Source organism: Lichenostomus cassidix, chromosome 1 (genome assembly GCF_008360975.1).
Source record: "Lichenostomus cassidix isolate B80296 chromosome 1, HeHo_3.0, whole genome shotgun sequence".
In the NCBI taxonomy this organism is placed as follows: domain Eukaryota; kingdom Metazoa; phylum Chordata; class Aves; order Passeriformes; family Meliphagidae; genus Lichenostomus; species Lichenostomus cassidix.
The window spans coordinates 9,585,923-9,599,321 of record NC_139479.1 but is presented as its reverse complement, the minus strand read 5'-3'; the positions used below and the strand labels follow the sequence as shown (position 1 = coordinate 9,599,321).

The window sequence follows — 13,399 nt, the reverse complement described above, 5'->3', positions numbered from 1 at the left end:
GAGTACCCACATTCTAAGATGAACTTTCTTCTTCCATTATTAAGATTATAGTTAGTATAAATTTGTATTTTCTTGTCTTTGAGAAAGAAAGACAACTCAACATTCTATAAAAGGTGCTTGTTTCCAAGACTGCATTTTTACACATTAATTAAAAACAGTCACAAAAACTGTTATTCTAAGATGAAACTTCTTCCCCAAATTTTACCCTCAAAGTGTTTTTGTGAAGCTATTTATAGACTTGTCCTCCCACTGTGGAACACTCACTTGGACTTTCTAGAGACTAAAGGTGTTTGGGGTTTTTTTGGGTTTTTTCTCTGTTCAGTTAGAAATGCCAAAATGATTATCTGAATGGAGGACTGCTGCTTTCAGGTAATATAACCATCATCATTCACCCTGCTCCACAGCTGTGGACACTTCCAACACTTTGTATATTACCATAATGTAGGTCTACTCACAGGTGTAACAGTCACACTGAACTAGTTCTCATGTGCTGCTGCAATCGCATCGTTAACACAAATCTAGCAATTTCTGCACACAAAACAATAGAGCATATTACAGTACATTAAACAACTAACTCCCTTTTTCCTTGGAGAAGGAAAATTCAGATTTCTCTCCTAGCATATCAAAATACAAGTCCAGCCCATGCAGAAATGAAAAGGACTCTGATTTTAAATATCTAAAAGAAACCACAACTTATTCAATTATCTAAAGTCGTCCTAGGCAAAGACTGAGAACTACAGATTGCTCCATCTTGACTCTTATCCAAAAGTGAAAAAGAAATCAAATGGTGAATGCACATCTTTTAGACAGCATTAAAACAAATCAAAACCCTTCAAGACCTAGTATGCATAGTAAAAAAAACAAACACTCCGTAAATCTGGTAGCAGATCTCCCAGTAATATATCTACAAGCAACCCTAGGCTCAAAGTTGATAATACATCCTATTTTCTCTACAAGGATCAATTAGATTTCTATATAAACTTGTTGGTTGAAAAGCTTTAGACAGACATCAATTAAAATACTCTAGTAACACTTAATTATTGGTTTCTATAAACCAAGGTAGCTCGGAAAAACCAATTCCTATAATCCAGCTAATTCCTGCCCTTGGGCAGCTTCCTTGTGTGATGACTATGAAGTCTGACAAGTTTACTTTCAGTGTTAAGGTAAATTAAAAGAAAATGAGCAAGAAGGAAAGTACATGCTAACTGTACAATGATAGTAGCTGAGAAAGGAACTTCTAGTGCCAATTGGTCTCCTGTTTTATAATAATGCTTATAGCAACAATTTTCTCAGAGAGTTGAAAAATAGGTTTTAAAGTCTTTCTACTTCATTTAGTTTTAACTAAGATAATGCTTTCCTTTATAACAGCCATCTTGCACTTCACTTCCTTATGAAGTAAGATCACTCCTAAAACATTCAGTTTGGAAAGAAAAAAGTGAAAAGTTTTAAAGTACCAATTATTTAAATACTTCAACACTGAGGGATTTTTCATTCTTAATTTTTCAATTTCAAAATAAAGCACAGCACTGTTTTCATTATAGGGACCATGCTGCAACAAAGGTTTATGTAAGGTTTATATATCTCATATATAAACCAACAGGACATTGATCCTGCTTCACATCTTTGCACATGACTAGTGAAATATTAACAGGAGTGCTAAGGCTTATTATTCTTGATAAATAACAACATGGCCATTTAACAATTCCTTGGACAAATTCAGGAATCAGAAGTCTGCTGATAGTCATCACTGTGAATTACTTTTAGTGCTTGAGAATATATTAGCAAAATATAATTCTCACTATGATTTAGTGGTAACCTAGGATATGGGAAAAAACAGATTCCAAATGAGGACTTTGAAGATAGATTCAATTCATTCAAATTTAGCTCACAAACTTATCTAGATTAAGCACTTTCTATAGAAGTAGTTATTCAATTCAACAAAAAGGGAGAGAATCACTCTTCTTACATCACATATACAGGGCATACCTAAATAACAATGCTAAACTAGAAACCTTAGTTTTAGAATGGTTAAAAAAAGGCATGATGCATATGGATAAAAAGTGTCTATTTTTTCAATAACATAAAAAAGTTCAATTAAAAAAAAGTCGGATTTCTCCTATTCTTGCTATATTCAATTCTTAACAAGTTAAACACTATTTTACAAGTAAATAAAATGTCCTGGTAAGCACATTGAACTAAACAAAGGTTTTGTCTATAGAAATGAGACACTGAATGGAGTCTCACATCCCTTTCAGTCTTTGAATCTGTTACCTTGGAATTCATGTTCATGTGAATATCAAAAATCATTTCCAAAGCAAACATTACAATGAATGTTTGAAATCTACCTTTTTAGCACCTTATTTAGAACCTTAGTGCTTGAGCTAATGCTGCTTAAACACATCAGAAATTTTTCTGCCGACTGTAACTAGTGTTCAGCATTAGTCTAAAATCCCTTGTCACTTGTACTTGAGTTACAGGAAAAAAATCGGAAAGTAATAATAATGCATGTTTCACCAAATATTAACTACCTCTGCAGAACTGCTATTTTTACTGCTGGCTGATAAGCCCAGAAGAATACAATGAACTTTAGAAACCACACAATATCTGCATTACTAGTATTTTCATTGTCACAAAATCCTTCTTAAAGAATACAAAAATCTTAGAATTAATGAAATGCTTCTTGTCCTTCCCGTTTCAAGTCCATAGTCAAGTGGGATCCCCACAAAGCCATGCATAAGAACTTCAACTGACTATAATTACTATGCAATAGTATTGATGTAATCATTAACATTCTATAATGCTAAATGGTTGGAATAGAAGCACAATATAATCCATATCTCATACTGAGTAAAGAAAGATAATAATCATTTGGTGTCCTAAAAGAGAACAGAAATATAATTTTGTGCTTAAAATAGTATACAGAGTCATATTGCAGTCAAATGACTATTTTTGCATTTTCATCCAGACTCTATCAGTATTCTCTCAGTCTCTTGGTGATTCTCACCTTTTCCTAATTTCTGAATCCACAAGGAGTTGCCTTTTTTTGTGGGGTGGAGGTGGTGGGAGTTCCTCTTTAGCATGCTTAACCAGGATTTGCTCTCTTGTGGTCACCATAGTTACAGTTTCCATTACAGTTGTCTGTGTTAGTGATGTCTGAGTGGTAGTGACAGCCTGCGAAATCTGTGAGAAGTATAAAAACAGAGGTCATACATTGTCTGAAAGACTTCAGTAAAGACTGTTTGGAGTAGCAATAGAAAATAATGAGAAACTGCTCTCATTTCATTATAGGCTGACCTTCAGAAAAAACCAACATTATACGCAGCTCAAGCCAGATTGTTTTATCTGACTCACGCTGTGTGAATAAGATATCTGCAAAAGCCAATATCAAAAGCAGAAAGGATTCTAATGAACCTATGGCTCCCTGTAATCCATGCTGAAAGAAGAAAAGAAATGAATGGAATTTTATGATGGAATTGAATGATAACAAATATATAAAATATTGCTATTACTAAATGTTACCCTGCCCCCAGTCTGAAAATTTGCTCCTTGAGAGGTGATAAAGGCATGAAAATGGCACTAAATTACCAAATAATATTCTTAGAGTTTATAAAAAAAAATCAAATAGAATTCAAAATGAATGTAATTCACCAGAACCTACTCTCATGAAAGGGCAGTTAACTTTCTGTCAGAAAATATTGAATTAGAAAAAACATGCACTAGAAGGCAAATTAATTTGCATCAGTTTTATTCCATAAATTAAAAACAATATTAAGGGGTCACACCAGATAATAACACCCATGGTACGTAACACTGCAAACTTTACCAATCTAATGAATTTAGCTTTGCCCCAGCAATATGAAAAAGACCCCTTTGTATAGCTCAGCTGCATTTAAAAAAGAATGATGAGAGATACTTTTTTACTCATATTTGTTTGTACACTGCTTGAGCATGTACTGCCCATTTACACTTCTTTCCATGCCACACCAAACTAGAAACTTCCGACTCAAATGTGGCAGCTGTTCGTAAATCCCTTAACTCATGAGAAATAGGTCACTTCTTTTTTTGATTCTGCCAGAGGATGGTTCATTTGTCAAAATGCTCTAGTTACAGCTCCAATGACCACCTCACAGTTTAAGGGCAGTGAAATGGAACATAAAAGAAATAATTTATACCAGGAGTAGAAAAAATTGTGCACCAGAAAAAGCCCTGCTTCTTTGTTTCTGTTAATATGCAAGAACTAGAGATTCCAATTGAGCAACAGATATTCCAGTATCTAAAAGTCTGTCAAACTATAAACACATACATAAATTATCTATTACTTCTTGCATCAGAAAGTTGGTAAGACAATTGAGTTAGCTTAGTTACCGAGACATAAGGGCTTCTATGAACAGTGAAGAGGAACCAGGTCTAACACCTTTCCCACAATGCTTTCTTGCATTCAAAAAGAAAAATAGAATGACAAGGAAAGGGAAATACTGTTAGCAAGCAGCCTGTCCCCAGCAGGCAACATCAGTAAAGCTAAGAAACCTGAAAAAAAACCCCTAAAATTTCTGCCAATTCTGCTGAATTCTTCACATGGTCTTCTACACAAAAGTCTTCCTGTTCTTTGTCCAGTCTGCCAGTGGAAGTGATGAGTAGGGAAGTGCTTCAACACTGTAATATTGTCAGTATTGCTTACACAGAGCAGTTAACCCTATGCTCTGCTTCCACCTCTAGAAACAGGCAGTTGGCTAGGTTTTACAGCAGACTCTGGACTACTCAGAAGACTACAAAATTTAGATTCAGAGCTGATTAAAAAAAACCAAAAACTATGGATTAATTATGTCCTTTGAATAAGCTGCTTGCGACCTGCAGGAATTTAGCTAACACATGGAGTACAAAATTCTTTGGAAGACACAAACACCCAGTTGACTTTTTAATCACTACAATTTTATGTAGTAACACTCTTATTTTAGTTCTCTCAACAAGATGTATTGGTTTTGATATTTACTTCCTACTGAAATCATGACAGTAGCAAGCAAATATTGTATTGAAACTATATACAGCATTCTTTGCCATTCTCTTTTAATTAATTAGAGGGCAGAAGGAAAAGAAAGTTAAAGCTCCTGATGTCAAGGGTTCTATGAAATTTGAGGATAGAACTGGATGTCATCTTTCCCTAACTGCACATAAGAACAAAAAAAAAAAAAAAAAAACCTCTTGCCTATTATATAACTTTGGATACAGTCTCTCTGTCTCTTTTTTCCTCTTCTCATAAAATTCTTATTACACTCTGTTTTATCCAAAAATCAATGATAGGAAGATGTTTCTGACACCCAGGGTCACATCCTGCCATGTTTTCATTTCCAAATCAATACCAGGGCAGAGTTTCCAGGGAAGAAGGTGCAACACAGAATAAACCACAGCTAGGGCACTGCAGGAATAATCTGCAGCATAACAACAATTCCACAGGACTAGCAGCTTCAGCTGGAGATGGGGAACTGCACTTCCAGAGCTGGCAGTGCAATTACTGCTCAGAGCAGTCAAGTCACGATGCCGTGGGGGTAATGATCTGTATGTCAAAACAGTAAAAAAGTGTTTTTCATGCTTAATCAACAGGAGTGGAGGTTAAATACTATATGCTTCAAACGGAGAATAGAGATGTGAATTTGAAGTTCATAATCATTCCAATTAGAGACAGGGTAAGACTGAAAGGTGGATTGCAATCTTACTCTGCAAGATGAAACTGGTTCACGTTTAAACTGCATACACTCTAGTGTGTAAAGGACAATAATTACAAATATTAGGAATTACAAAAAAAAAAGAGAAGGAATTAACTTTAATTGGCTCACCTGGGTAAAGAAAAAAGAAGAAAAAAAACCAGAAAAAACCCCCAAAACCCCAAAATGCCTTATTAATCACGAAAATGGTGTGTTTCATGTATTATTCAAAGAGGGTCCAAATAATAACTGCATATTTTCTTCATCCCTCTCAGTTCCTGAATAGCAAATGTGATTCTGAGAAGGGGCAATATAGACTAGGGCTTTAACCCACTAGAAAATCATATGGAAAGTGCTAAGGTGACTCACAAGGCTGCCCATTAAAAGGCTTTCAAAGTACAATGCTTGCCTGCAGTTTCACATCAAGCCCATCTTAGAAACATGTTAAAACTCATCACTTTTCAGAGTAGACAAATTCAAATCCTCTTTCATCGTCTATAGGCAAACATATGTACAATGTGTGTATAGCACTTCAGTAGTTTTATGTCATTTTATTTCTCATTTATACAGCAGCCTACCTGTAATGCCAACATTTATTACTGTCTTTGGAAGTGCCCTCTGTCCTGATAAACTCATAATTTTCCTTTACACTCACTTTTGGAGCTGTCATCTGTTCTTTGATGAAATTTATCTATGTGAGTGGGGAAGTTCAGATGAGGAATGGTGTTTTCTTTAGTTTGGAAAGATTCTCAGTACAATTTAGTGGAGCATAATGAAATCAGCAAAGCTGGGTTTAGAGTTTCTGGAAGCTACGCATCTCATCTAAGCAAGTTGTCCTTGTCCTTGATTCCACTGTGTGGTCAGTGAAGGAAAGCTGACATTTTCATGATGAGAACAAACTGCTTGTTAGAGGTATTTCTCTCCCTCTCTCACACCCCTGCCATGCAGTCATTTGTAGCAGAAGCTTCAGCCATGTGTCCTGATTAGATGCTTGAATTCAAGAGCAATTAATTCAGCCAACTGTGGGAGGACTCACACTCTACGTTCTGCACTTTTCCTTTGGGATTTATAACTACTTTATATGTCTTGTTGGAGAATCATCTTTGAACCAAGCCTGAGGTTGTCTCTTCCATTTAATTTCTTATTTTGTTAACAAGTTAATCATTTAGTGACACTTTATTAAGAGAAAGAAGGGAAATAACTAAGGACAAAATGCAATTATAAAGGCACTATGAAAAATATTAATCATAGAATCCTTTAGGTTGGAAAAGACCTTTAAGATCATTGAGTTTAAGTATTGGCCAAGCTTTGCCAAGTCCACCACTAAACCATGTAAAGTTAATTTTGAAGTCAGTATCTAAGTTTGATGAATTAAACGTGCATTTTCTGATAGATTTTAGTGAAAAACACTCTACTTGTCACTCTCTTTGAAGTGTTCTCCTCCCCAGGTCATGATTAGAGAGCATAAAATGATCTTGTAAAGGCATTTTTTCCCTTGCAGCTTAAACACAGAAATGAGCTCTCTAATGAATACATGTAAAAACCCCACTAACCTTATCTGCCCTGCCTAGACAGAAACACATGGCACCAAATACACCATCAGGATTTCCCAGAAGATATGTCTGAGCAGTGCAGCAGTGCCTTAGGGACAAGTCCTTCAGTCTGCCCTGACTGTGCAATGCTTCCAGAAGGTGAAGCAATCTGCCATGGCAGCAAATCACCTCTGTCCCAAGCAGAGCAGCTTCTCCCTGGAGGAAAAGCTAAACCCACTGAAGTGTTCTGCTATGATGGGACAGCTACACTCTTTTGGGAATCCAAAGCATCTCCCAGCTGTGCTGATCTATGTTTACAGTCTCAGGACTGCTTACTTCATTTTCTGAAATCTAAATTCCATTTTCAAAACTAGAATCTTCTTTCAGGAGTGATCACCAATCTAAACAGCTGAATCTTCTTCTAGGAGTGATCACCAGTCTATAAACAGCTCTTGAAAAATTCAGAGTGACTTACTAACATCCTCAAGTCATGTGACCCTAGAAATCCCAAATTCAAAAATGAATCTCTGGAATTTTCCTCTGCTTTGAAATGACAGGTTTTCCACAGCAAATATACTATAATTAAATTGTATCTTCAAGTCATAAATGCTGTGTACACAATCTGGTTTTGCTTTCTGTTACTAAGTGAAATTGTGTCCTTCCCCCATTTGTTTCCCTTATGTTCTCCCAAACTGGTTTTTCCAACTTCAGCTGATTTTTCCATCACAGAGCAAACTAAAATATTAAGGTATGAGTTGAAAGCAAGATTACTGAGAGAGATTCAGATCACGACATGAAGTATAGCAGCTTTTATTTAATTACTCAGACATAATTTGGTAGAAGGATTAGCATAGAGCAACATAAAAGGGCAGCATGCTCAAGGGAATTGAATCAAACTGACCAGAACTGCGAGAGACCTCCATGGACAGGACAGAGCTACCTGCTGTAACATTCTGCTCTGTGCTGTCTAATTAAAATCCCTTAATATCCATTCCTATTTTACCAGTCACACAATGACAGCACAAAAATAACTCAATATTAGTGAGATAATGGAATAGAAAAAAGTGAGTTGAGTTAGGTTTAAATCCAGTAAGAAGGAAATGCTAACAAGTTGTCAAGGCAAAATAATTGGATATGGGTTTGGGAACTACACCAGAGCACCGAATTTTGTTACCTGGTTTAAAACATTGATTTCTTTTTCTAACATATTACAGTTAATTAAAGTGGTCAAAATAATAGCAGGTTATATTTTTTCATTGGCACTTTGGTTACAGGTATAGATTGATTCCTTTATTTTTCCTAGAAATGTCTCTTTTTTGTAGCCTCTCTTTTTAATCTGTAAATCAGCATATCATACGCAGAAGTGAAACAGCCATCAATTATAAACTTGTACTGTTGAAAAAAGAAAAAAATTCACTTAAACTAGCAGACAGTTCTTGCACTTATTTTAGACTACGAGCTATTTCACAGAGACAGACATAAAAATGTGTGTTATTGTAGGTTAAAAATAAATTAACTGGAAAGGTATTTTCATTATGGTTTGTATCATCCCTGAAAACATAGTTAACAACCCAAGAAAGTAATCAACACTGTAAAGAGAGATTAAAAACTAAAGAAATAAATAAAATTCTGCTAAGTTATATTACAGTTGTATTATGCTGTCCCAAAAATAAAATATGTCTTAAGCAATCATGCAAGGTGAAAAATTAAAACAACATAACAAACAGCACCAAAACCACTTCAAGCATTTGACTGCCAAAGGATATAATTGTCACAAACTGATAAAACTGGTTTCTACAAACCTGTTTAGAATTGCTCTCCACCTTCTGCTCAAGGCTCTCCCAGCGCTGGGCAAAATTTTCAAGACGACTTTCCAGCTTTTGAGCCACTGCTTTATTTTTCACAGCTAGAAGGAGATCTTGGCTGAGCAACTTCAGCTTACTCATCATTTGCCTTTTCATTTCTAGATCTCCTTTTAGGATCTGTTAAACAAAGTAGCAGAAGGAAGAACATACATTCATACGCAAAAAAAACCCAAAAAAATCAAACCAAAACACCCACCAAAAAAAAAATTCAACAAACTTAGAAGAGAAATCACAAGAAGATCATCATAAGAGCTGAAAATCACAGAAGCTTCAGGTGGTGATGTAAACCAAAAAGCTGACAGTTATGTTACAGGAATAACCTTAAAATTGCACTAATGTTAACAACTATATCAAAATGTCAAACAATCTTTTTTTGAAGTTTCAATGTACTTTGTTATATATTGCATATTGAAAAAAAAGTTTCCTAGAAAAATAATATTTGATCCCAAACTAGGATTAAAACAAACAAACAAACAAACAAACAAAAACCCAAAAGCCCAAACAAACAAGAAACCCAAACAAAACAAAACAAAAAAAAAAACAAAAACCCTGCCAAGGGACCTTGAAACTCCTGAGATGTATGCATGCAAACCTGCCCCTGGAACAAGATCCAATGATCTTCCACAGCTCCAGTTCTTACCTGGTTTACTTTTTAAAGCCTTAACTGGTTTCCTCCACTGATTTCCATTCCTAAACATTCATTCTCTACACCCTAATCTGTGCTAACCATGGCCAAATTTTGTGGATTGCATTCTAATCCCCAAAGCATGAAAAGGATAATTAAACAAATGTTTAGACAACAGAGTTTAGCCTACCTATACTTTTCTACAGCTACACAATCCAAAATTGTAATTAAAAATAAAACTCAGAAAAGGAAATATTCTCTGTCTTTGTAATCAGTACTCTTTTGACTCAGATGTGATTTGAAACATTGTAATTACTAATGGTAGGTACAGTTTATGTCAAAATTTAAATTGATGTATCCCTGGGAAATAGAAGCTAACTTTACATTTAAGAAGCTGTTTGCAAAGTAGGAGATCTAACAGATGGAGGAAAGTAGACGTAGACCAGTTTAGCATCTTAAGTTTCAAGCTCTGCTATATTTGACCTATTTTTACGCCTACATTGTCAGAAAAAGCTCATGTGGAAGCCACCATATACACTGACTGGAATAATAAAAAATGGCATCCTGTGAAACATTAGTTAGTTCTGAAGAGCAGTGTTTGATTTCCACCCACCCCAGCTCACAGCAGCTGTCTAATGCACCAGTGAGTTCAGCAGCAATCCAACATACCTGGAGCACAAGCAGGAAGGGAAACACTACAAAGAGAAGGATGCTAAAAATGTCTCTCATTTCACACTACAACTAAGTATGTTTTTGTGATAGCTACAGTCAACCTGGAAAACTATACTGGGAGATTCTGTTTTCACATTTCCTCATTGAAAACCTGTCAGTGTGCCACAATAAACAAAAATATGCTCCGATTTTTGGTGGGTTTTTTTTTTCCCCAGTACAAAAATAGACCTAAAATAATAATAGTAACTGCAAAACATGTAAATTGCCAATTTGGAACACAAAACATGGTAGTCAGCTTTATGGAATTAATTATCAAATATATCAGTCATAAATTCTGTCAAGTATATACTCTATAACTCTTGAGTGTTATGGAGAAATTTCCTTTTTTTTTTTTTTTTTTGCAATGTGGTTCTATTTTTGTGGGATTTAAGTTTTTAACTATTGTTTTTTCTTTTCAACATCAGAAACTTTCTTTGCCTACTGTAACAGTCTAACCAGCTACACCCACTATAAAGCAAGTTTTCAGCAGCTAAGAAATTTACTCCAGTCAAAAATAGTGTAATATCTAACCGATTTCCTATAATATGCAAAAAAAAAAATTTAAAAAGCATTAGTTGAAGCAAGAGGAGATTGATATTAATGGAAGATATACCATAAATATGTAGAGGTAGATCTTGTATACCTTTGCAATAGCCCTCAGTATTTTTTACCAAAAAAAACCCAAAAAGCCAACTTCATTTTACAAGCTACAAAATGTAGGCCTAGGACATGAAAACAATCTCTCAAGCTCATGCTGTACTTGGCATCAAAGTTTCACTTCAGTTCTACATTCTCAGTGCATCACATCTTCCACCTCAGTGCATGTTCTGTTTCGCCCCACACCTTGTGTAAGAATTAAAGAGACAATTATAATACCAGTGAATAAATGGTAGGTGGAAAATTAAAACCAACAAAAACCTCAGATTTCTAGGGAACCATTTTAACAACTGGAGCAAATATCTGCTAAACAGTTTTTCTGACTTTTAGACTAGGAGGATCGCGGAAGAGACTTAATGACAAAGAAGATAAATTTTCACATGAAAATATTGAATAAATCCTTTGAAATAAACTGCAGCCTGTGGAGGACCCCACACCAGAAGAGGCAGATGTGCTCTGAAGGAAGCTGAGACCCTGTGGAGAGCCCACACTGGAGAAGGCTCCAGTCTGTGGACATTATTGTGATTTATCAAGTTTTTTCCTGCTGTGAACAGTATCTCAACAGACCTATTTCATGTCAGTCACTTTAGAATGCTTTAGGGCCTTGTAGGAGGGTTGTAGAATTTCAAATCAACAGTCACAGTGCTAAATGATTTAATAAATTACCTTCAGAGATTTTCTTCAAGCTTAAGAGATTGGCTAAAGAACAAGATCCTAATCTTGCCAAGTTCTACATATAAGAGAGGCAGAAAACATAGGCTGGAAGCTCTCATGCCTTACCACAATATCAAACTTCAAATCCTTAAGGTCTAACAGGAACAACTAATGCTGTAATTTCTTGCTGGAAATGACTGGACAACTGAGGGACCAAGCTATCATATTGTTAAGAATAGAAACATTTTTATATGAAGTGAAAAGATATATTTTTATTCCCTCACAGGCTCACTTTTACAATTCAGGCCTAATTACAAGAGTATTTCTTGGTGACAGCTTGTCCTCTACTACATTCAAACACAAGTCTAAGTCCAAAATAAAACACACCAAAAGACAGGCAGGATGTACATGTCAGGGTCAGGACAGCATGATCCCATTTTTCTCTATTTCTAAAAGCCAGTCTTAGAGTTGGAGAATATATTCCCTGCAAAGAAAATGTAATGTGACTGATGTATTAATACAAATTCCTCATGATTTAGACAAGATTAAAATAGTAAATTTTCATACACAAAACTTCTATCAATTTGGCATTGTGTGAATGTAAAAACACATACTCACTGGAATTCGGAAATGACTGCTACTAGGTCTAAAACCTGATGGAGGAATTCCAAAAGTAAAAGCTATTTTTCTGCTGCAAATCAAAGAGACACTAGAAATGCAGTGTTCTTCTAGCATACCACCAATATTTAAATACCTCAAGTGTTCCACTCAATCATGTTTCTAAAAAGATCAAAGTTATTCATGTGTAAAAAAGATTAAGTTGCAATTAATAAACTCCACCTGTTCTGTTAAGGATGACATGATTCTTTTTGAGGTTCAGGGCAATGGAAAAATCACTTTATTTACCATTTTATGTTCTTCACTCTCTGTCATGAAAGACTAGAATTATTTCTTGACAATAATGCTTAACAATTTAAACTGGCAGTATAATTTTAACTCCATAGAGTTCATACTTACTTCATTAATGAAACTTATGAAAATACTACTAAAGTGTTTCCTTCTTAACATAATATTTTCAAACAATTCTGAAAGGTATCCAAACTGGCCCTATGCTTAACACTTGCAAACTATTAATAGTCTGCTACTTCACAATTTGTGACAAAGATTTCAACCCTCGCTGCCTATGTCCTCTAGCAACCTTCTGAAATCCAAAAGTACAAATTTTTGGAATAAATCTGCATTTCTTGTTATACATTTTTCTTCATGAATGTACTCTAAAGCATGCTGTGATGCCTCTAATCCATTATGCTTTAAAAGCCTGGCTTGAAGTCAGCTTCAAGACTGCTCACATGTTAGACAGCCAGAATTTCCAAGAAGTATATACACTGAGGCAAATACATGTTTGCCTTCCTTTAGAAAGAAGTGGACTTAATCCTAAGTAATCTTCAATCAAAATCCAAGTATGTACTTCTAAATGCATATTTTTATTAACTACTGAAGAGTTGCAGAAGGAAGCAGAAAGGAGGGAACAAAAAAAACTGTTTGTGGCAGTGTCAAAATTATAGTGTCTCAAGAACATGCTAAAATGCAATCTTTTGGCTCTTACATTAACTACTTATTCATTCTATGAATCAAAGGTACATCCACCAGTAATTC

The 13,399-nt window shown here is 35.1% G+C and overlaps 1 protein-coding gene across 9 annotated transcripts in view; it reads right to left on the bottom strand.

Moving 5' to 3' along the window:
• DMD (dystrophin) overlaps positions 1–13,399 on the bottom strand; it is a 1,152,080-nt gene that overhangs the window by 674,479 nt on the left and 464,202 nt on the right. For all 9 annotated transcript variants that reach the window (XM_085049820.1, XM_085049818.1, XM_085049835.1 and 6 more), the window contains 2 exons: positions 9,034–9,213; positions 3,005–3,180 (listed from right to left, as the gene is read on the bottom strand). In XM_085049820.1, the coding sequence (XP_084905946.1) occupies positions 3,005–3,180; positions 9,034–9,213 (356 nt within the window). The remainder of the gene's footprint in view (positions 1–3,004; positions 3,181–9,033; positions 9,214–13,399) is intronic.